At 43.8% G+C, this 25269-nt stretch overlaps 1 protein-coding gene across 1 annotated transcript in view; it reads right to left on the reverse strand.

Moving 5' to 3' along the window:
• Positions 1–964: 964 nt before the first annotated feature.
• ALK (ALK receptor tyrosine kinase) overlaps positions 965–25269 on the reverse strand; it is a 713821-nt gene continuing 689516 nt past the window's right edge. The window contains exons 25-29 of the mRNA XM_049784231.1: positions 17659–17751; positions 15157–15258; positions 9277–9411; positions 7958–8048; positions 965–3820 (exon numbers count right to left, since the gene is read on the reverse strand). Coding sequence (XP_049640188.1) covers positions 3137–3820; positions 7958–8048; positions 9277–9411; positions 15157–15258; positions 17659–17751 — 1105 coding nt within the window. The 3' untranslated portion in view covers positions 965–3136. The remainder of the gene's footprint in view (positions 3821–7957; positions 8049–9276; positions 9412–15156; positions 15259–17658; positions 17752–25269) is intronic.

Below are 25269 nucleotides of genomic sequence, written 5' to 3' on the forward strand. Positions count from 1 at the left end.
GTAACCCCTGAGCACTGCCGGGTGTGACCCAAAAAAAAACCACAAAAAAAAAAAAAAAAAGCTAATATATAGTTGCCTAATATCTTACAGCTATAGCCTTAAGAAGCACTGTATGGAAATGCCATCAGTTTAAAGGTAAATCATCAAAATTTCATTCTTTCCCTTTTGATACTGCTTATTACTCATGGGACAATCTCTCTAGCTCCAGAGAGGAGAATTTCTTAGTTTTGATCTCAAAGGGTTTGGTTATGTTAAGATTTTCATGGCTGCCAGAGTGACACAGGAAGCTGAAAGGCACCATGGGAGACTGTGTGTAGAACACACACAGATACACAAACACACACACAGTACCTGACTACCCCTACCCACCTACCTGACCCCAGAACAATTCAAGAGACCATTAATAGGATTACTCACTCTTCTGAATACTCACACTTGTCCTCTCCCTGAGAAGCACAGAGAAAGAAAGTTACTCTGCTCAGTGGTAGATGGAAGGTGTAGACAGAGCCACATCCCAGAGAAAGCTGGAATCCAGGCCCACACTTGTGGAAGAGACCCCAACTTTCCATGTCTAAGGAGATCATAATCTTTAAAAAAAATAAAATTCACTCTGGCTAGTTTGATCTGCTTTGATTTTGGGACTGTCCCTTAAACTAGTCATGCCTCACAAACTGTCATTTCCTAAAAGCAGAGCTAGGAGCTTTGTACGAGTTTTCTAATGAAAATGAAATGTAAACAATCATGCCAGCTTCTGATTTACTTAACATCTTCAGCAAACTTGAATTGTGCTTGTGTCCTGTTCTAGGTGGAACTTCTATCCTAAAGACTCTTTGAGTCTAAACCTCGAGGAGAATTCTTGGAGTCCTATTGCTGGAGCCACGGTGAGAAGACAAGGGTCCAGATTCATGTCGTGTTGATACCTAGGGTTGACAGTTGGTTCAATGAGACATCTGGAAGTCATCGATTCTGGGTGTGGAGTTGTTTATTATCCATATACACAGGCTTGTACGACTTGACTATCATTTACATGAAAACTAAGAGCAATGAAGACCATTGGAGAGAACCAACAAATCAATCTCTGGTAGTAAGGCACAACCTGAGAATGTAATGGTTTTGTAGCTTTAAAAAAGGAAAGGATATCTTTTCCCCACCCTGAATCACAATGAAGAGTCAACCCATGGAACATGCTCCCGTTTGATTGGTTACTAACAATGGTAACAAACATCCAATGAAATGCTGATCTGAGTTTATGATCGAGCCTCAGACATGACTCTTTAGGACAGTAGGAGATGCTTGGGGCCCTTTTGGGTGGCATATGACTTAAATGAATGCTATATAATTGGACTATTCTGTGCCTGGTGCAAGTCAATACTGATACAGTTATTTAGAGATGAGTTCATTGCTGTTTCATCCTTATCTGATGAAATTAGTTTTTGGCAGTTCAGCTAAGGAAAAGTGTGGGAGTGAAGGGATCAGAGCCTCTATAGATGTGCTGAACTAGCCATGAGGGCGAGGCATCTGCCTCAGGAGAGATGAACGTTGAATCTGGGACTGACTTCAAACAGGGCAACAACGTCTTTCCCACAGCCAAAGTGAAAGGTTGCATGTTGGTGCAACCATGAAAGTTTTAGCTGGGTTTATGTCTATATACAGTGCTTTTCGTTGGGAATGCTTAGTGACTAGCAAGCAATTAAAAATGCTTTTTCCCCCCTCTCAAAGTGATGCTTTGGCACAACTACCACCAGGAAAGAAACTGGACATGGAAATGGAGAAGCAGAGAGAATGAGAGAAAAATCTACCGATAAGGTAAAGCCATACCACTTAAACAGGTGTGGACATTGGAACAGATGCCTGGTTGGTTTTCATGGGAACTAAGTTCCTCTGTAAAATCCAAGTTCAAAAATCCCATAATTGCTTGCCCAGAGCACCATCTGCACTCCAGGGCTCCTCAGTTCCTGACTTGCCATCACCCACTTTTGACAACCATATGCACAATGCTATGGATTACTTCAGCGAACTTGGGTTCCTGTGCACAATTAGGTCACATGACTGCGGGGTGGGAGATGCCCAGATGAACACTAGCAGGAAGATTACTTGGATGTCTCCTCCCTTTGATCGGCACAAATAGAAAATTCAACTTGGTAGCTTGCCTGCTAGAAATTGCTATGAGGTTCAGGCGTGATATGCTTCTGTGCTCTGATGTGTTACTGCCACTTACCATCTCTATTTGTTTGTTTATTTGTTTTGGGCCCCATTCAGCAGTTCTCAGGGGTTATTCCTGGCTCTGCACTCATTCCTGGCAGTATTTGGGGGACCATATGGGATGCCGGGAATCGAACCCAAGTCAGCTGCTTGCAAGGCAAATGCCCTCCCTGCTGTGCTATCGCTCAGGCCCCACCCTCTCTCTTTTGAAACTATCTGGCTTGTGTCAATTAGTGGAAAGTTTTCAAAGATGTGATCACTTGAAACTCCAGTGCTCAACCCAGGAGCAGAGAACTCACACTCTTGTTCATGTTTAGGAGAGGGTTTTCTTAAGGCATGAGGTATATAGATAAGATGTCTGACTCTCTGGATCTGACCTGGGATTTTGACTCGAAGAACTTTGAATGTCCACACCTTCCTCAGAGAAGCAGGCATGCCTTGTCCCAGCATCTGTCCCAGCAGTAGCCCCAAGAAGCATCCTCACCTTATCAAGGTGACCTTGTGTTTAGCTGTCTTTAGGTTTTTCCAAGTACACACTGGCTCTCTGTAGGCCCACTTGAACAAAGCACAGCATCCTTTCTGTCCCTGCCTATCTTGTGACCCAGCTTCCAGTGACAGGTAAGGCCACAGAGCTCCAGCTCTGAAGGACAATGGTGTCCTTGCTTGGGAAAGCAGCTAGAGGAAGCTCTCACCGACCAATCATAGGATCCCCCATAACCGCAGTACCTAGCCTTCAGCTCACCCACCTTCACAATGCTTACCTCTCCTGAAAGACCGACAGGAGCCCCTCCAAACCTTTCTAAACCAGGTAGCAAACACTGTGCTCTGGGTGGCACTTCTAAACAAGTTGGCACAAAATGAAGAGTGACGTTTGGTCTCTGGTGGAGGAACCATGACTTGTCTTTCCTCCAAGGGCCCAGGATTCCCCCTGGACTCAGGGTCCAGGCTGGGTCTTCAGCATGGTGTCCTCATAATGACCTGTTGCAGGGGCAGCTGTGGCCTCCAAAGGCAAGCCCTGTTGCTGGTAGCCATAGTTGACGGTGCCACACGGGAAGTGACGCAGCCGGAAGAGAGGCACGTCCTTCATGTTGGCCGTCAGCGAAGAAGGTTCTAGAAGCAGAGAGGCACCTGGAAGTCGGCCAGGTGCCATGTTGGGTGGGACAGTACAGCTTCCCTCAGAGACCAAGTCCCCCCTGTCATGTGGATCCTTCTTCACGGGAGGATTGTGCTTTCTGGTGGGTTTCTCTGCAAACCAGGAGCCATACGTTGGGTTCCATAGACTGGTGGGTTTGTTTCTGGATCCATGAACTTTGTGTAGCTCTGAGGGTGGGTTGGCCTGAGAGAAGGCAATATTCACATGTCCACCTTCTCCAGCTGGTCCTCTCGCCACTCGAGCAGAGAACTCTGCAGCTGGCGGCTTCTTCAGACCCTGGCCTGAGGAGGTGGATGGCAGAGGGGCCAGGACAGTGGGCTCCTGTCCTTCTGGCTTTGCTGGTGGAGGAGACACTAGCAGAGGAGGGATCCCTTCGGAGTCTTTGGGCCTCATGGGCACTTTCTCTTCCTCTTCCAGGAGTGGCCCATATTCTATTGGCAAAGCTGTGTTGATCACATCTGGATCCTAGAGTTGGTTGGAAGAAACAAACTGATCAGAACTTGGAATAGCTGACCAAACTTGGGCTCTAGATAGAAGATCCCTTCATGACCCAACTCTCATTCTAACTCATTTTTACAAATGGAGAAACAATTGCTTCTTAGGACTCTTAATTTCTAAGCACAGAAGCACAAGGAGTGACCAGAAATTAGCTGTTATTCTTGAAGAATACAGAGGGTAACCAAGGGGAAGTGCCTTAGAAAGAAGTGTGGACAGTGGGCTTGAAAGCCCCAATTATCAGGGTTCAAGAATGAGTCAGGAAAGATTTCAAGAGATGACCTTTGTGAAAAATTTTATGGGTTAATGGATTTAAACATATATATGTTTATATATGCTTATAGACCGTATTTTCCGGCATATAAGATGACTTTTGAAACAAAAAAATGTCAACCGAAAATTGGGGGTCGTCTTATACGCCAAGTATATCCCGAAAAATGTTTCAATATGCCGCTAAACGAAAATTGTCTGAATGTTGCCACAAAACAAATTTTCCAACTCGATCCTGCACCAATCACTGCCAGGCTGCTCGGACCGCCTCTCTAACTCAGCCAATCCAAGCAGGCTTTTGATGCATGCAAATTAGACAATGTTCTGGACCCAAATCTACACTGTCAAAAGCCTGCTCAGATTGACCAGAGTCAGAGAGGAAGTCTATTCCAGTAGAACCTTTGAACCTTTGCTTGTTGTGATTGGCTCACTGTGGTGCATACAGTTGCAGCACAGGAACGTTCTGTCTGATACAGCGAATATAGGCCTAAACCTATGTTTTAACTGCAAAATTAGGGGGTCGTCTCATACGCCTGGTCGTCTTATACGCCAGCAAATACGGTATATAAACTGATGTTTTTATATAAACATTTTCAATAAGATTATTCCAACTAAAAAGAAGAGCTTCACTTTTTAACTTTGTGTGTGTGTGTGTGTGTGTGTGTGTATTTGCATTTGTGTAAGGGATGAAGAACAGAGGGCAATGGGATGATCAGGACAGCAATGCAAGCTCCCTGCTGACTCACCAGCTTTAGTCTTAATTCTCTCCCCAGCCAACTCCCACTTCCATCATTGCAATGGGTTCCATGAGATTGTGACTTTTTCTGGTTTTCCTCACAACACAGTGATTGCTCTAGCAAGTTTCATTGGGTGAGGTCTTTCCAGATACTGAGGATTACTGAGGAGCTCAAGAAAACCTTTACAAAGCCCACTCATCAGCCTGATCATCCCCTTTACAGCAGCTCACTGTATACTAGGGCAGTTTCTCTTCAACTGTTTCCAATGTCTTGGTTTACACAAACCCTTAAGAGCCCCTGGACAGTCATAAAGGGGTCTGAATGTTTAAGGGCTGAAAAATCAGTTAGAAAGGACCCATTGATAAGTGTCATTTAGAGGCAGTTGCCCAAGGACTATATAAACCCCTGACTCCAGTGTGGGATTGTGGGAGGAAGGATGGTGGTAGTGGTTGTTTGGTTGTTTCTCCTGCTGGTTTCTCCTGGCTCTTTCCCCCGACAATGGCTGCATTTCCCAGATGGCTTTGCTAGGAAAACTGTTTCTGCCCTGTAGCTCCTCCTGCCTTTTCCCTCTCCTCTGGTCCTCTCTCTGACCGACCTCTCACCTTGGTCCTAACCCCAGTTCTCTGTCTTCCTCTCTCTGTCTAGGGATTGGTTGTAAGGCTCCTGGCTTCTTTACCCTGCCTGTCCCCCTATTAAACCAGGTCTCCAGAAAACTCCCCCCTCCTTTTTTTTTTTTTTGGTCAGAGCCATGCCGGCTAGGCCTTGGGCAATGGGCTCTGGAACCGACTCTCAACCCTTTTCTATCCACAACATCCAAGCTGGGTGAGTACTATACCTCAAGTTCATAATGCTTTTGATCTTGATTTACTGTCTTTTGATTTTCTTTTATTCTTCTGTTCCTTCTCTGTTGTTCATTCTATGGGGAAGTCATTCTAAGTCTGCCTATATAGAATGCCGAGATTTTAGCATGGATGTATATACATTGGAGGGACTAGGAAATCACCTCAGTGTATATATATTTAAGTGGGTGTATGCCACTAATATCAGACCAGAGTATTCTAAATGTCATATGATTTAGGGTTCTCTGAAGGAACCCTAAAGAACTTGATAGACAAGGTCCCTTGTCTATCTGAGACAGTTTTCCTGCTTTGGATGGAAAAGATTGTAGGGATAGATCATGAAGCTAGTGAAATAACTATAGCTATTTAAAAATAACTATTTGGGGGCCGGGCGGTGGCGCTAGAGGTAAGGTGCCTGCCTTGCCTGCGCTAGCCTTGGATGGACAGTGGTTTGATCCCCCGGTGTCCCATATAGTCCCCCAAGCCAGGAGCGACTTCTGAGCACATAGCCAGGAGTAACCCCTGAGTGTTATCAGGTGTGGCCCTCCCCCCAAAAAAAACTATTTGAAAATGTTCATCTGTGGTCGCCATCAAAATGAGGGGATGTGGAGAGGGAGAGGTTTGTTGTGTGGTTTCTCCAAACTCTCTGGATAAAGAGAATCTCAGGAATGAGAATCCAGAGCAATGCAGAGGAAGAAGACACCAAAGCAGAGAGGAGGGAAACAAGGCAGGCCCTAGAACAAGGAGGGTTGGGGGGATGGGGGTGTGGAGTGTGGGAAAGGAGTGAAAGAATCCAGGGAGTAGGACCTCAAATCCTCCTTGAGTGGAGGGCAGGGTGAAAAGGGTGTGAAGACAGAATCAAATTCAAGGGAATCCCCAGGGAGAGTCTCTCTTTTCATAAATGGGGTGAGCAGAGACATTTAGCTAGGATCTAAAGGAGGAGGAGGGGTGTAGCCCGGGCCCTTCAGAGACAGGTTTGAATCCCCTGACTCTCATGCACACCAAATGGAGTCCCAAAAAGGAGGCTCCCTGTAGGCTTAGCAACCCTTTTCCCTGCTGGGGGAGAAAAAAAAAAAATAAATGTCTGTTAGAGCAAGTACCTTGTACATCACAACAAAGTCCACCTTTTGTATTCTCCCTAGTCACGTCCCCCTAGTCACAGAGGTCACAGACCTGACATGCTGCACTTATATCTGACAGGTAAGGCCCTCCCTTTCTCTTTGTTCAAGCTTTCCTCGTAGGTAAGTAAATCCTATTAACTGTGTACCTGTTTAAATACTCCTTCTCCCTGATAATAAATTGAATCGTCTCACGGCAGTGACTCCAGAAGGCCTTTCTTCAAACACCTCCAATCCCTGCTTTCCACCCAGCCCTAAGCTGGCCTGAGCGAGGTCGCAAACTTGCCCAGGATCTAACACTAACGGCCCTACGTCTTTTACACAGGGGGCTCTGCTTAGGCCCAGAGAGACTTCTGGGAAACTATGTGGAAAACGGGCCATTCTATGTACCTCAGTGAGGAGAAAAAGCAAAATGATGAATGATGATGCTTATTACAGATGTTCTCCTGTTGCTATGGCTGAGGTTTATATTTCCCCCAGATTCCTTTGCCCTCTCCTCCCTGAGCCCCCTTCTCACTCCTTGGACGTTCAGTGTAATAATTATACACTGTTAATGACTTCACATGATTATTTCTCCAACTAGTCTCCAAACATGGGGAAGCAGGTGTTTCCCACACATCTTTCAAACTCCAGTTGTGCCTAATAGAACAATAAGTAATAAGGGACATGGGGATTTCGTTAATATTTGTGGGTTGAATTAATTTCCTAATCGCCCCTCCTCATGAGTGAGGGAGGACAAAAGTGTGCCATAGAGACAGGATGTGGAGAGGATTGGAGAGAGCAGGAGGAAAACTGGGGGCTTTGGTGGACGGAAATGTGCACCGGTGAAGGGTGTTGGATATTATATGACTGAAACTCAATCAGGAACAACTTTGTAGCTGTGTATATCATGGTGATTCAATTAAAAATTTTATTAAAAAATAAAGAATGTGTCAGTCCTAGTATTTATTTACAAAATTGGCCAATCCAGCTTTGCAATCATTTTACTTAAGAGGCAATTAATGTTCAGTCGCACGCTCATAACTTACTTGCTGACTAGTTTCACTTTTACTTTTGATTTTAAAATTGCCATTAGAATGACTTTTCCACAGAATGTTGGCTGGGGTTTCAGGGTGATGATGGTGGTGGGGGTGATGTTAGTACCTGGGTGCAGTATTCAATCCTTTCCAAAATGATGGCAAAGTTGGGTCTGTCTTCAGGCTGATGTTGCCAGCACTGGGTCATTATCCGGTATCTGAAAGAACACACACAATCATTACATCAGGGGACATGAGTAAAAAAATACATCTCTTCCAATAAATTTCTTTTCTTAATTTTGATTTTGTTTTGGGGCCACATCTGGCAGTGCTCAGGGTTTACTCCTGGCTCTGCACTCAGAAATCACTCCTGGAGTCTACGGTCATACCACCCTGAACGCGCCCGATCTTGTCAGAAATCACTCCTGGAAGGTGGGGTGTGGGGTATATGAGATGCTGGGGATCAAACCTGGGTCAGCCGCATGAAAGGCAAAGGCCCTACCTCTGTGCCTTTACTCCAGTCCCTAATTTTGATTTTTGATGAAGACACAATGGTCTTTCATAGTTAGGTTTTAGGCATACTATATTCCAACACCAATCCAACCACCAGTGTCAACCTCTCTCCACCAATGTCCCACATTCTTCTCCCTCCAGCCTGCTTCTTTGATAGGCACATTAAAAAAAAAACAAAAACAAAACACATTTGGTTGTAGGTCCAAAGGGTGGAACTCAACCAAGACGCCTGTGGTTGGCATCTGCTGCCCTCTGCTGATGGGACACGGAATCTTCCCTGGTGTAAAGGTCTGAGGAAGCTCAGGAGTCCATCTCCTCCAAGTCTTTACAACATATAAAGTCCCCTCACTTCACTACAGAAATTTCTAATAATATTCCCTAATATGATGGCAGAAAGGAGACTAAGGATGCTAGATGGGATGGCAATAATTGGTGTCCCCATTTAAAGGGGACTTAAGACAAGACATAGGGAAGCAAGAGTGGAGTCTGGGACATGCTTCTAGGACTTGTCCAGTGAGTCCATAACCTGTAGTCCAGACAATATTGTCATTGTTTGTTTGGCTTGATGATATTACTCTTTTCCAGGGGCTGTAGTCTAGACTAGCCCATTACATTGAGGTCAGCTCACAATGTTCTAGAAGGTTCTACTCAGTGAGCTCAGCCATCTCCTCTTGAGTTTAACATAAAACCATCCTGGGTTGGTGGGAGTGGGTAGGGAGCACAGCAGGTAAGGTATTTGTCTTGCACAGGGTTGACCTGGGACAAACATGAGTTTGATCCCTGGCATCCCATATGGCCCCTGAGCCTGTCAGGAGTGATATTTGAGTGCAGAGCCAAGAGTAACCCCTAACCCACCCCCCCACAAAAGAATTATGGGGTTGCAGCTAGTTTTTGAGGAGAAAAATGAGCACAGTCACTTATAGAGAGTCATACACGGGTCCAGGGCAGTTCTTCGGTGGGTCCATCCGTCCTCCGCTGGTGACAAACTCTAGAACTTCCTGGTTGCTTTTGCTGGGGTATGGCATGTATCCAAGGGAAAATATCTCCCACAGCAGTACTCCAAAGGACCTGCAGAGAGGACAGAGAGTGTGGGTACGAGACACACAGGTGTGAGTAGGGTGTTGTAATGAAGACACACAGCATCACACGGCTGCAGCACAGATGCTGCGAAATCTTTATGCTTTTAATCATGTATTCCCACAATAGAAAAACACAGATAATGGAAGAAAAATGAACAAGAGTAACCCCCACACTAGTACACATGTGCCATTTGTTCTAGTCAAGTTTCTGCATTTAGATCTTTTTACTGAAATGGCAGTGATAACTAATAGGAGATTTTGAATCTGGATTTTTTTTGCACATTAGCATAAACATTCTCTATACTAACAAAAAGATTTTAGAAAATGAATCTTTATTTTAAAGCAGTTTATTTATTTATTTATTTATTTTATTTATTGGTTTTTGGGCCACATTCGGTGATGCTCAGGGGTTACTCCTGGCAGGCTCAGGGGACCATATGGGATGCCAGAAATTGAACCAGGCCTGTACCGGGTCAGCTGCATACAAGACAAAAGCCTTACCACTGTGCTATCTCTCTGGCTCTTAGAAAACAAATTTTAATTGATTGGAAATCATTCTTGTGAGTGATGGAACTTAATCTGCTTCTTATGTTTTGATTTTTTTTCTATTTTTAAAGTATTTAAGGAACTGTGAAAAACACCTTGGCGCAGCTTTGTGAGTATTATTTCCTTTTGATAAATTCTCCAATGTTAGGATTAGAATAACCTAGTAACATCATAGATCACTCTTTTGAAATGGGAGCTCAATATAGAAACATAGGAATAATCTTAACATATTCTGCATTTGGGTTTGGCTCTGTACTCAGAGATCACTCCTGGTAGTGCTTGGGGGACCATCTGGAATCCTGGGGATCAAAACCAGTCAGCTGCATGCATGGCTGTACTGTCTCTCCAATCCCCTCCAAGTATTTTATTTGGTTTCTTTTGTTTGTTTTCTTTTGTTTTGTTTGGGTCACACCCGGCAGCACTCAGGGGTTACTCCTGGCTTTCCGCTCAGAAATCGCTCCTGGCAGGCTCGGGGGACCATATGGAATGCCGGGATTCAAACCACCGTCCTTCTGCATGCAAGGCAAAAGCCTTACCTCCATACTATCTCTCCGGCCCCAGTATTTTATTTCTTATTTGCTTTAAATCACTTTTTATTTTTCTGATTTATTTGATGCCAAATGTTGATTCTAGGACCTCCTGCATGTAAAGTGAGGCTTTTTCTACAGAGTTCCAGTCCTGGATCTTAAATACATTTTCAAATAATTTTTTCATGTCCCCAAATCAACTCCTTTGATAGTTTGACTAAAAACTGCACTTCTTTTGACCTAAGAGTTATCTTTGTTTTCATATTTGATTGTAGCTTTCATAAATATTACTTCAAATATGAAGGAACATTACTCTCTCCAAAGAACATAAAATACTTTGACAAAACCTTGGTGAAACTTCAGATGCTTGTGAGGAGAATTGGGCCAATCTAAAGTACTTTTAGGTGAGAAGATGAAAGCAAAGACTATTTTAAATCTAATTCAACACAGAGTGAAATACATCATTTGATCACCTCATTTCACTTCTTACAAATTGCCTGCTACATGTATATTCTTTTCCAGTCATCTTTCTGCCTCCAAGGCAAAGCAAAAGAACTAAAATGTGGCCAGAAATTAGCAGCAAGGCCAAAAGAATCCCCGTGCTATGTTTTCTGCCTGTCAAGATAGAGTGATCAGAGTAATCTTTCAGAGAACTGCAAATAAAAGCTTCTTTGTGTGTGTGTGTGTGTGTGTGTGGGGGGGTCACACCCAGCGGTGCTCAGGGGTTACTCCTGGCTCTTTGTTCACAAATCACTCCTGGCAGGCTCGGGGGACCATATGGGATGCTAGGAATCAAACCTGGGCCCGTCCTGTGTCAGCTGTGAGCAAGGCAAACACCCTACTGCTGCGCTATTGCTCTGATCCCAGAAGCTTGTTTTTTTTACTTTTCTTGTTCAATGGAGCAAGAAGCAGTGTCGGTCATAGAACTCTGTTCCTTTTAGGTAGATGGAGGGGTCAGAATGAACAAATAGGAATAAGGGACATCTGGTTAAATTTGAGTCCCAGATAATACTTGTGAGTTTATCCCAAATGTTGACTAGAATATACTTAAAAAAAAAATCACACAACCTGGCATTTGTATTTAATCTAAAAGTTCTATAGAAAAGTAAAAATTCACACTTCCCCTTCAGATGATTTTATAATCACCTATAACAGAACCGAACCAGGAGACGCAGGCCCCCAAAGTTGGCACCAGAGCATTTAAAATCCAATCTAAACAAATATTCTTGAAAGCCCCTCGTTTCTCATGGATTAAACTGGATCTCGAGGAAATGAGAAAAATCCTTAAGTGATTACCGAGGAAATGCAAAGCAGTTTGAAATCAATGAGGTTCATATAATCTGATGAAGAGGGGTTGAAGTCGTGAATTGTGCTGAGCTGCTTGTCAGTCTCTTATGAGTTTATTTTTGTGGTGGGGAGGCCGTCCTAGCAGGGCTCAGGAGGCTCAGAGCTTGTTCTAAAGATTCCCGGCCAACCAGACCCACAGTTCAACCCAAAGGTCCAGGATTTGGTGCTGCCCTGGACCTGCACTGTTAGAAATAGGAAGGGCCACATCAGAAAGTGGGGGACCATGAGGTGCTGGGTATAATGAGAGAGCCAGGTTTGTGTCTTAACCTCTGTACTATGTCTCCATCCTTTTATCAGCTTTTTATTTTATTTCTTTGGGGGGGGGCACTCCAGGCAGTGTTCAAGACTTATTTAAGGCTCTGCACTCAAGGATTTTTCCTGGTGGGGTTCAGAGGTGTTGGGGATTAAACCTGGTTGGCTGCATCAAGACCATTGCTCTACCTGCTATACTATTCCTCCACGGTCCCCTCATCATCAGTCTTTTAAAACTAAAACTCATTTCCTTTCTTCACAGTCTGCATGCACATGCAGAGGATGATGCAGGACCCCAAAGTTACCAGCCTGACTGGATCTGAGCAATACTACAGTGGACAAGGCACTTACTTAGCTTGCATGTGACCAACCCAAGTTTAATTCCCTGATACCCTAAATGGCTGCCGAACCCACCAGGAATGATACTTGAGTTAAGAGTATGGAGTTGGGGCTGGAACACAGGGGTATGGGTATTTGCCTTGCACATGGCCAACCTGAGTTCAACCCTGGCATCCCTGGTCACCTGAGTGCTGCCAGGAGTGATTTTTGAGTGTAGATTCAGGAGTAACCCCTGAGTACTGCCAAGTGTGGTCCAAAAACCAAAAACCAAAACCAAAACAAAACAAAACAAAAAAGTCAGGAGTAACCCCAAACCCAAACAAAACCAAACAAAAACACAGCTGACAATGCCACTGTCTCCGGAAGCTCTTATTTGAGCTCCAGTCCCATAGGTGAGAGGCCCCTCTGTGTCCTCACTGGCCCTATCTGTAAGGCAACTCTGACTTAATGAATCACCCAAACTCTTCCTGCACCCACAGCTTCACTGCCTTTGTTCTTTTCAGCCCATGGGGGCATACATGAAGCTGAGCTGCAAACCCCACTGCACTCTAACCTTTCCCCTCTGACCTCACTTAAGAGCCATCAGGGATATCCTGTGTGCCACAGAGGGACTGGTATGCCTCTTCTCCCTGCCTTCTCCTGCCACCTCTTAGCCTACTTTCACCCAGAAAAGTGCCATTTTCTCATGGGTGTCCCACTGCCACCTGCGCAGAGATCTCTGGCCAAATGCCCAGAGATCAGGAGAGAAGAAACACCAATGGACCCTTCTGGCTGCCTCCCCACCAAATATGTCCATTCTGGGAGTTGAGTTTGGAGGCTTCCTGCTTCCCTCCTGCTTCCCTCCTGCCTACCCCTCAGCCTTCACCCAGCTGTGCCCACCACTGGCCCTTCACACTGGTCCCTCAAATCTTCTCCTGGACTGTCTGTTGTACAAGGCTTGGAAGTACGCCTCCTCCATACATCCCTTGCAATGTATTCTCCCACCATCTCCAGAGATTTTATTCTTCTCCTTGGACATGCCCAGAATCTTGATGCTCCTGGGCTGAGGTGTCATGATGATGTGTTTGGTTGCCTGTTGAGTCTATGGTGCTTTCATTCCGGAAATGTTAGCCCTTCTGTTCTGGGAAATCTTCAGTTATTTTGATGATGTTTGGATTCTCTTAATTTCCTCTTCTTACTCTCCCCAGACCTCCTATTTGCTGGTTAATTAGATCTGTTGTTTTAATGTCTTATTTTTTTTCTTTTCCTGCCTACATATATCCCATCTGCTTATGGTGATTTTATTTGAGCAGAATTTGCTCCATCCTGTCTTCCCAGCTTGCTGTTACCTTGGCATTTTTATTGTCATATTTTAGAACAGTTTCAGCATGTAAAGACATCACACAAATACATGACTTCCCTCCTACTACAGACTCTCCTATTTTTAGAACAATACGGGACATTGGTGACAATTCACAAGCCATCAGGAAGGCACCAGCTTGTATGCTAAAACCCGGAGCTCTTTAGCTCTCCGTGGTTTTCCCAGCCTTTCCTGTCCCTCTCAGTTATGAACTCAGCAGTGTGTCTCCTAGAGTTGGCGACTCTTCTCCGACTATGCTCAGTGAGAACTTTGGCTACTTCCCAGACTCTCCTTGCTTGGGACGATCTAGTTAGGAAGAGGAGTGTGGCTCAGGGATTCTACATACAGCACGTCAGGTTGCGATTTGTGGTGTTCCCTGAGATGAAAACAAGGCTCTGGGGTGCAGAAAGAAAGTTCCTGGAAACCACACACCATTTGATTCAGAACAGAATGCAGCTTTGAAGGTCGTCTGCCCACTGCTTTGACCTTGCTCCTGGCCCAGGCAGTCCAGTCGCTTCCTCTTCCCTCTTCCCTGTGCACTCAGTATTGATACTCACACGTACCTTGCTGCCATGTGCCCAGAGATCACAGAGATCACACACTTTGTTGTGCCCGTGGTGACTCCAGGCAGAAGAACCACTGGGATTACATGCGAGGTGGTGCCAGGAGTCCAATGCACAGCCTCATCCTTGCAAACTTAATGCTCTGCCATCAAGTTACAGCCCCTAGCTCCAAAGAGATGTGTTCTTCTTGCAGACAAATGGGAAAAACCATATGGACAAACTGACAACTCAAGAGGGCCAGAAAGATGGTACAATGGGAAGGGCTCTTGCCTCTCCTGTGCCTGACTTGGCACCACAGATAGGTCCCCAAGTCCCATCAGGAGTGCTCCCTTAGAACAGAGCAGGAGTGATCCCTGAGCATTGCCGGGTGTGGCCCAAAAGAAAAAAAAAACGATTTACAAATAGATCCAGCAACCTCACTCCTGGATATTTATTCAGAGGAAATGAAATTCATATCCGAGGTGCTTTCTCCAAACCCTCACTGAATCATCAGTTACTATATATAATAGAAAGAAACCATCTAAGTGTCTGTTGACAGGTGATCAAAGAGAAATTGTGTGTGTGTGTGTCTGTGTCTGTGTGTGTGTGCGCACGCACGCATGCATGCACAGTGAATATTATCCACCCTAAGGAAGTCCCAGGGAAAATTCTGCCATTCTAGCAACACAAAACCCCCAGGGGGACAGAAATACTTTTGCTTTTAGCCTTCCCACATGGGGGAATCTCCCTGCCTAGAGTGTGGGACCATCTGATCCAAGGGCACCCTTTGAGGTGCCTGGGGAGATGGAGGAAGGTTGCACTCTCACCACATAAATACTCACCATGTGTCTGTTTTGGAGGTGAAGATGCCCTCCATGAAGGCTTCGGGGGGCATCCACTTGACAGGCAGCATGGCACAGCCTCCCTTTCGGTAGTAACTGGCTCTGCAGGAGAAGAGAGAAACCCAGCTGGATTGGATGGCCTCACCAGATTCTCAGGGCAGTGTAAGATTGTGGGGTTCACAATAGCCATCCGTCAAATGACTGAAATCAAGGGGGTCCGTTGTGCAGAGAAAGAGGCAGAGACAGAGCGCGGGAGTCCTTCAGAAGGGGATGTCACGGGCCCGAAGAGATAGCACAGCGGCGTTTACCTTGCAAGCAACCGATCCAGGACCAAAGGTGGTTGGTTCGAATCCCGGTGTCCCATATGGTCCCCTGAGCCTGCCAGGAGCTATTTCTGAGCAGACAGCCAGGAGTAACCCCTGAGCACCGCCGGCTGTGACCACCCCCCCCCCCCCAAAAAAAGAAGGGGATGTCACGAAATAGTGACAAAACAGTCTACAGGAGGCAGGAGGGACTGAAAGCAGTGGATGAACACCACTGGCAGAAGACAAGGGCAAGTCCAGCTGTCTGATGGGTTTGGCTTATTTTGATCCTGATGTGCACAGCCCGTGTCTAATAAACACACATTGATGTGGGAGACAGATGGGGAAGCTGAGAGCTGGCTGTGTCTGCATTGGGTACACTGGATTCCCCTTCCCACCCTCTGGGTCTAGTGTGTGAGTTCAAGGTAGGCATCACCAACTAATCCAGGCTGCTACCTCTTGAGTACATAGTGTGGCAGGACAGGACAGAACAAGGCTGGGGTGGCATGTTAGTGTGCATGGGCACAAGAGTGAGGACATAAGGTCAGGACTGCATTCAGGACACAGTGCTGAGCACAAGTACAGGGTGGGCTCATGCTTTTCTTTCTTTTTCTTTTTTTGGTTTTTGGGCTACACCCAGTGACACTCAGAGGTTACTCCTGCTTAAGTGCTTAGAAATCGCCCCTGGCTTGGGGGACCATATGGAATGCCAGGGGATCGAACCAAGGTTCGTCCCGAGTCAGTCCCGCATATAAGGCAAATGCCCTACCACTGCGCCATCACTCAGACCCTTCTTTTCTTTATCTTATTTCTGTTTTGTATTTATTTATTTATTTATTTATTTAAGCACCATGGTTACAACATGGTCATACTTGTGTTTCGCCATAAAATGGATACCCCTCTTCACCAGTGCAACTTTACTGCCACCAATGTTCTTCATTTTCCTCCTCCCCATCTCCTGCCTGTCTTCAAGACAGGCTTTGTATTTCTGTCTCTATCAATGTCATAGTAATTGTTGTGTAGTTATTTCTCTAACTGCACTTACCACTCTTTGTGGTCAGCTTCATATCATGGCTTATCCTTCTGACCTACATCTCTATTGTTTCTGGGTATTATTACCATACTGTCTTTTATTTTTTTTATATCCCACAGGTAAGTGAGACTATTCTGTGTTTTTCTCTCTCTCTGACTTATTTCACTCAGCCTAATAGCCTCCATGTCCATCCATGTATAGGAAAATTTCATGACTTCATTTTTTCTAACGGCTGTGTAGTATTCCATTGTGTAGATGTACCACAGTTTCTTTAGCCTCTCTTCAAAGCAGCACCACCTCCTGTTGTCCTGGTGGAGTGAGCCAGGAAACCTAGTTTCCTGCCAGCTGCTGAGAGTAAAGAATCACTTAAGTACAAGTGACCATTTCCAACTATTATAGTCATAGTAGTTCCTTCTCTGACTTTACTGCACTACTTCACTATTTGTGGAAAGTTTCCTATCATGGACTGGGACTTCTGGTCCTCATCTCTAATGTTTCTGGATATAATTATTATGCTAACTTTTTTTCTTATATCCCAAGGGTGAAAAATTGAGAAAGAGAAAGGGGGAGAGAAGTAGGGAGAGAGAAGGAGAGAGAGAAGGAAAGAGAGAAGAAAAGTGTCTGCCATCGAGGCAGGCCGGGGGTAGGGGGGAAATTGGAGACATTAGCGGAACAATATGTGCACTGGTGAAGGGTGTTGGGCATTGAATGACTGAAACAAAGTCATGAAAATCTTTGTAACTGTGAAAGAAAACTCAACAACCTTGTAACCACATGCTTAAATAATTTAAAAAATACCTTAAAAAAAAGAAATGGTGAATGGAATTGTCAAAAATAAATCATTCAATGTTAATTTTTTAAAAAAATTGTCTAGTGTTGAGGATAGAGCTAAGTAAATTGAAGTGACTTTTGCATATCTAATATTCACGTTAATCTGTGACTCAGGTCATGTGAGAATTAGAGTGCTGGAAGGCATTTTTATTGAGAACGTGTGTCAGTGATGGTTGGCAGCCAGGTTGCAGAAAGGCCTGGACATTCATCAAGTTTCCATAGTCAGGCAAGGCACTCAGTGGGCTTGCAGGAAGTGAGTTAACCAGACCCTGAGCTAACTGAAGCCCCCACAGTCCCTATAACTCTCTGCAGGTGGTTGAGGGCTCATTGGCTCACCTGTAAATGTCGCGGGCCATGCCAAAGTCCCCAATCTTGGCCACTCTACCTGCGCCTGCACAGGTCAAGAGGCAGTTCCTGGCAGCAATGTCCCTGTGAAGGATAACCAACAAGAAAAGGCACATCCCTGGTTAGTCTTGGGAGATAAGTGGATAGTAGCTCATCAGGATTTTCACCTCCAGTTTAAAAGTTCAGAGAGTTTGCTCCTCAGCTTTCTGCTTCCTTTACTATTTTGTTCTTCTGTAGGGAAGAGATGGCCATGCCAATTCTAGCCCTATCCATGACAGCCTCAAAAATAGAGATGTAAAAAAGAATTAGGGGAGACGATTGAAAATGTTTGATGGGATTGTGATCATGTTAAAAGCTTCACTAGAAAGAGGAATTGATTGGCCTTTGGCTAGGTGTTATGCGTGGTTGGTTCCAAGAGCTTCAGACATCTCACAACAACTGCCTAAGACCAAAATAATTCTTACCAGCTTCATTTTATTTTAAAAAAATTGTAAGCCGAAAGCAGGCTGTTTTATTGTATTTTGCTGATTGGTTTCTGCCAGCACACTTCTGTAACAACATGACTTCTAAAATACTGAATCCAAGCAATGTAAGCACTTTCAATATTTCCTTTCCCACCCCTCCCTTCTCTTGTCTTCTTCCATTCCCTTACCTCCTCTCACCTTCCTTTTTTTCCTTCCCTTCCTCCCCTTCCCTTTCTTTATTCCCTTTCTTTTCCTTTTCCCTTTTCTTCCCTTCATTTCCATTTCATTTCATATTTCCTTCCCTCCCTTCCTTTTCCTTTCAATTCCCAATTTCTTTCAATTCTTCCCCTTCTCTTCCCTTTTCTTCCTTTTCTACATCCCTTCCCTCCTTTTTTTCCCCATTTTTCATTCTCCTTCCTCTTCCTTTCCCTTCCCTTCCCCTTTCCTCCCCTCTCTTTATATCTCCTCTCTTTCCTTTTTGGTTTTAGACCAAACATAGTGCTCAGGGCCTATCCTGGTTCTTTGCACAGGAGTTACTACAGCTGGTGCTCAGGGGATCGTATATAGTACTTGCAATAAAACCCAGGTTGGCAGCATACAAGTCAAGTACTTTTCCTCTATACTCTCTCTTCAAGACTGTCTACTCTTCTCTTTAATTAAATCTGATGGCATCACAATTCTCTAACTAAAATCTTTGCTAAGCTGTATATGCATCATGGTTCCATGACCGAGTCACCTCTTTTAAGTTATGAAGTTATCTTGTCTTTTCTATTGTCCTCCAGATGGCCTATCTTCCTGCAGCATGTCGGAGGCCCGATCAGAGGCCTCCCAGGACTCGGGAACTCATCTGGGCATTGGCTCATCTGTTCTTGACAGGTGTGTGGGAGTGAGGGAGGCCCCCAGAGTGAGGGATTCGGTTTCTACCAATAGCCAAGTTCAAGACAGAAAAAAAGTATTACCTATGGTGCAGGGAGTCTTTGAAATGTTTCTCATTGGTTTTTATGAAGTTATTTATCTTTGGTGGAGAAGTACATGGAAAAGAAACTAGAAAATATGAAGACCTGATCTGGGTTGAAGACAGCTTGGAAAACAGAGTGATGGGATGGACAGGAAACATTTATTGCAAAGACCACTGACCTGATCCAGAAAATTAGAGCTGAATGGGGAACAATGGTACATAAAATACCTTAATACGCCTCTAAATATTTACATAAATGACAACACAGAAAGAAAGCATTAGCCATTACTATATATAAGTACACAAGTATAGCCATTACTATTGTCAAATGGACCAGGAACTGATCTGTCTGATTTCAGAAAGTTCTTGGATAGGTGGAAACATAGAAACTTCTGCAGAGACAGTTCCAATGGTGGAGCATGTACCCAGTATATGCAAGATCCTAACATGGATTTCTGGTAGCATAGGGTTCCCTAGAGGATAATCCTTCAGTGGTCCCCAAACCCTGAACTGTCAGGCCCATGCTGAGGAACATCATTGGGAGCGATTCCAATCCCCCTAGTTCCTCTGGGGGTGGGTGTTATTAAAATAAGGGAAACTTGAATTTTAATGGCCAGAAAGAATGTCATATTATGGAGAACATGAGAATTCAAAAAGACATATCATTCTTGAAATGGTGTCAAGCCACATTCAAAGGAAACATCTACTAGGAAAAATGGAATTTTACTGAGAAATCTGGGAGGGTGTCCTGCTTTGTGGTCAGGAGGGTATGGAAGATCCTCAACAAAATCCTGGCAAATAGGATTCAATGCCTCGTTAAAAAGATCATCCACTACGATCAAGTAGGTTTCATCCCAGGAATGCAAGGCTGGTTTAACATCCGTAAATCTATCAACATAATACACAACATCAATAACAAGAAAAATAAAAACCACATGATCATATCAATAGATGCAGAGAAAGCATTTGATAAGGTCCAACACCCATTCTTGATCAAAACTCTCAGCAAGATGGGAATGGAGGGAACCTTTCTCAATATAGTGAACGCCATCTACCACAAGCCAGTGGCAAATATTATCCTCAATGGAGAAAAACTGAAAGCCTTCCCTCTAAATTCTGGCACAAGACAAGGCTGTCCTCTCTCACCACTCCTATTCAACATAGCACTGGAAGTACTTGCTATAGTGATTAGGCAAGAAAAAGATATCAAGGGAATCCAGATAGGAAAGGAAGAAGTCAAGCTCTCACTGTTTGCAGATGACATGATACTCTACTTAGAAAACCCTAAAGACTCTACCAAAAAGCTTCTAGAAATAATAGATATGTATAGCAAAGTGGCAGGATACAAAATTAACACACAAAAATCAATGGCCTTTTTATACACTAATAATGATAGGGAAGAAATGGACATTAAGAGAACAATCCCATTCACATTAGTTCCACACAAACTCAAATATCTTGGAGTCAACCTGACTAAAGATGTGAAGGATCTATACAAAGAAAACTACAAAACACTGCTCCAAGAAATAAGAGAGGACACGCGGAAATGGTAACACATACCATGCTCATGGATTGGCAGGATCAACATCATTAAAATGGCAATACTTCCAAAAGCATTGTACAGATTTAACGCGATTCCTCTAAAGATACCCATGACATTTTTCAAAGAAGTGGATCAAATACTTCTGAAATTCATCTGGAACAACAAACAACCTCGAATAGCTAAAGCACTCCTTGGGAAAAGGAATATGGGAGGCATTACTTTCCCCAATTTTAAGTTGTATTACAAAGCAACAGTTATAAAAACAGCATGGTATTGGAATAAAAAGAGACCCTCAGATCAGTGGAATAGGCTTGAGTACTCAGAGAAGGTTCCTCAGACATATAACCACCTTGTTTTTGATAAAGGAGCAAGAAATCCTAAATGGAGCAGGGAAAGCCTATTCAACAAGTGGTGTTGGCACAACTGGTTAGCCACTTGCAAAAAAGCGAACTCAGACCCACAGCTAACACCATGTACAAAGGTAAAATCCAAATGGATTAAAGACCTTGATATCAGAACTGAAACTATAAGGTATATAGAACAACATGTAGGTGAAACACTCCAGGACATTGAGACTAAAGGCATCTTTAAGGAGGAGACGGCACTTTCCAAGCAAGTGGAAGCAGAGATAAACAGATGGGACTATATTAAGCTGAAAAGCTTCTGCATCTCAAAGGAAATAGTGCCCAGAATACAAAGGCCACCCACTGAGTGGGAGAAATTATTCACCCAATACACATCAGATAAAGGGCTAATATCCAAAATTTACAAGGTACTGACAGAGCTATACAAGAAAAAAACAACTAACCCCATCAAAAAATGGGGAGAAGAAATGAACAGACACTTTGAAAAAGAAGAAAGGCAAATGGCCAAAAGGCACATGAAAAGATGTTCAACATCACTAATCGTCAGGGAGATGCAAATCAAAACTACTATGAGGTACCACCTCACGCCACTGAGATTGGCACACATCACAAAAAAGGAAAACAAGCAGTGCTGGCGGGGATGTGGAGAGAAAGGAACTCTTTTTCACTGCTGGTGGGAATGCCGTCTAGTACAACCTTTATGGAAAGCGATATGGAGATTCCTTCACAAACTGGAAATTGAGCTTCCATATGATCCAGCTATACCACTCCTAGGAATATACCCAAGAAACACAAAAATACAATACAAAAATCCCTTCCTTACTCCTATATTCATTGCAGCGCTATTTACAATAGCCAGACTCTGGAAACAACCAAGATGCCCTTCAACAGATGAGTGGCTGAAGAAACTGTGGTACATATACACAATGGAATACTATGCAGCCATCAGGAGAGATGAAGTCATGAAATTTTCCAATACATGGATGTACATGGAATCTATTATGCTGAGTGAAGTAAGTCAGAGGGAGAGAGAAAGACACAGAATGGTTTCACTCATCTATGGGCTTTAAGAAAAATGAAGGACATTTTTAACAGTATCTCAGAGACAAGAGAGATGAGGGCTGGTAGGTGCAGCTCAGGACATGCAGCTCATCACATAGAGTGATGAGTGCAGTTGCAGAGATGACTACACTGAAAACTATCATAAAATGTGAATGAATGAGGGAAGTAGAAAGCCTGTCTCGAGTACAGGTGTAGGGGGGTAGGGAGGAGGGAGATCTGGGAAATTGGTGGTGGGAATGTTGCACCGGTGAAGGGGGGTGCTCTTTACATGACTGTAATCATACAACTATAATCATGTTTGTAATCACGGTGTTTAAATAAAGATAAAAAAATAAATAAATAAAGAAAAAAAAAAAAAAAGAAGCGAAGGCTACAGAATTCTTAGAAGGGAAGCTTATTAAGGCTAGAACAATTCCGAAACCAAAGTGCACCAATCCAATAATGATACTGATTGCCTGGAAAAAAAGAAAACAAAGGTTTTGAAATTATATTCTTTTTCAAGTACTAACATATCAATAATAAAAAACATTAGCATCAAAAAAAAAAAAAAGAGAATGGCACAGAGAGGGTGGAGCAGGGAAGAAGAGGAACGATGTATATCCATGAAAATGGATTGAGAAAATGTAATCCTACTGTCATTGACAGTATTGGATCTAATTAGAGCATATTTTAAAATATCAGAGGAAAGATGGGCCTGTTCCCTCAGCCTGAGAAAGCCATCTTTGCTGCTTGACATGGGTGGAGAAGAAAAAGTCAAAATGATCGCAGAGAGAAATTCTTTGCATGAGCCCAGACATGACATGACCTAAGATGGAAAAAGAGGAGTTCAAGCCAGCCACATCTGAACAATAAGAAAACTTAGTGCTGAGATCGAAGGGAAGTTCCAGATATAACTGAAAAGGCAAGAGCAATGGCTAGACAGGTCCTTTTGTTACAGCGGGGCATGAGCGCAGCAAGCACATCTCTATATAAAACATCTGAGTGGAGTTGTAAAGCTTATCTGATTGGTCATTATCATTTAGGTAATCTGATTGGTCATTTTATGCAACCAATCAGATGGATCCATTTCCAAATTGTCATCTGTATATTCAGAGAACAGGCAGCATGGGTGGTAATATATAATAAAGCTTGTAAACACAGGTCATGAATTGCTGGGATTGCTGTCCTGGAAGAGAGAGAAGTTGATGCTGGAAAGAACTATGGAGCTCCCTGTGCTAAACAGAACTCACTGCTGACATACTATTTTGTTGTAAATCAAATAATATGGAGACATCTGTCAGTCTTTGTGCAATTTTTACTTGTCATTCCCAAGAACTCAGAAGCCAGAATCTAACCATTTGTCCTATAACACTTGGAACAGAAGTTTGGCTTTGGACAGGATAGAATGCCCTGGTCCAACCCCTCAAGAACTTCTGTTCCTGCAATCATGTAAACCAGCCAGCAGCGCCTCAAATGAGCCTTGAAAAGGGTTAGAGTTAAGTGGGAGATCTGAAGACCAAATTCAGGAAGTCAGAGTGAAAGGCTTAAAACAAAGTGAGCAAATTTATCCTCTTGTAATCGTGGGTGATCATTGTTCCCAACTCTGAATTTCTTTTCTTTTATGAGGGAAGAAAGCCCCGCTTGCTAATGACTGCCTTGCACTGCTGTTCCTAAACTCACACAGTGGCTCTTGTCTTCTCTGGACTTATACGCTCTAATGATCAGGGACATGCTTTCTATTCTTTGAAGACGTGACTAACCTACTCCCAATAGAGAACACTGGCTTGCAATTTACTAAAATGGAAGTAAAACATTAGGAAGAGCTTTGTTAAGAGCCTCCCAGTCAACTGGGCTTTTCAGTTTTCAAAAGTGAGCTGTCAGATGAGAAAAGACACCAACAGACATTCTCATGGACAGAAATAGGTGTCAACTGTGTTGCTAATGGTTGTTCCCAGGCACAGCAGGTCCCAAAGCAAACACAATGCAAACTGAGGGATCATCCAGAGGAGGAAACACGGAATTGAGAAGGAAAAGCGTTACACTTCCTATCAAATGTTTTAGAAAGAAAATCAACTTATCCAACACATTTTCTTGAACCCCTAAATTCTAGGTTATACAGTAAGCAAGTTTTAAAGAATCATCTTATTCCTCACATATTGTCTACTTAATTTTTCTCCTGGGTCTTTCCTTGGTCTCTCAATTTTAAGATATGTTCTTATACTCTGAGTCTTTGATTTTTTGGGGTGAGTTGGACCACACACCGTTATGCTTGGGGCTCACTTCTAGCTTGGGGGACTCTGTATGGTACAGGGCACTGAACCTGGATTGGCTGCACACAAGGCTGGTGCTCTATCCACTGTGCCATCTCTCTGGCCTGTCATGATTTGTGTGTATGATGTTGAAGTAGATTCAGTGACAGATGGGGATACAGGGGGCAGGAGAAGGAGAAAATAACAGAACCTGAGTGTTGGTAGAGGCCTTAGGATTGGTCCTCATATTGCCTTCTAATTAGATGTCTCCCAATTGGTTCCTTTGGTTTTCCTGTTAAAAAAATGTTTTCCCATTGCCTCCTCATCCGTTTTTTCCTCTTCCCTTTGGGGGTGGGCTTTATTTATCCCAATAAAGGCCACTCAGGAGGGGGCTGACATCTTGGCTTGTGGTTCCATGTGGTGGAAAGACTGGCTTTTAGGTGAACAGCTTGAGGTGTGAGTTTCTGGCCTACTATTTCTTCCCAACTGTGTGTGTATTATTACCTGCATTGGAATTGCTGCCGGATGTGCGTCTCTTGTCCTACTCGGACAGGAAGCATGGGAATCCCTCTTCCTCTCTGGGAATTGTGGAACTCACTACTCACTATTTCACACCTGAGAACACTCCTGGCGTTCATCATGCACAAGTTGTCCTTGTGACCTAGTTAGACAATCCACCTTCTTCATCAGCCTGCCTATCACCTTGAAGAGTCCTTCTAAGAAGTTTATTGTTGGCTCTTTTCCAAGGAAGAGAAGAGAACTTGGGCTATCAGTTCTATACAGACCACCATGCCCTCAACCCCAATCTGCAAGAGTGAAGACTATTTGGAGACATAAGTCTGCTATCTCAGGTCGCCTGTCCCTGAATAAAATCTCTTTTCTTGCATTGGCCTATGAGAGAAGAGCTCCCGAGGGAGATGAGCTCCTCGGCTTCTGTCAGAGCCAACAGCTAAAGGTGTGAAAACAGAAACCCCTTGAGTTC

This window comes from Suncus etruscus, chromosome 12 (assembly GCF_024139225.1).
Source record: "Suncus etruscus isolate mSunEtr1 chromosome 12, mSunEtr1.pri.cur, whole genome shotgun sequence".
NCBI lineage: Eukaryota > Metazoa > Chordata > Mammalia > Eulipotyphla > Soricidae > Suncus > Suncus etruscus.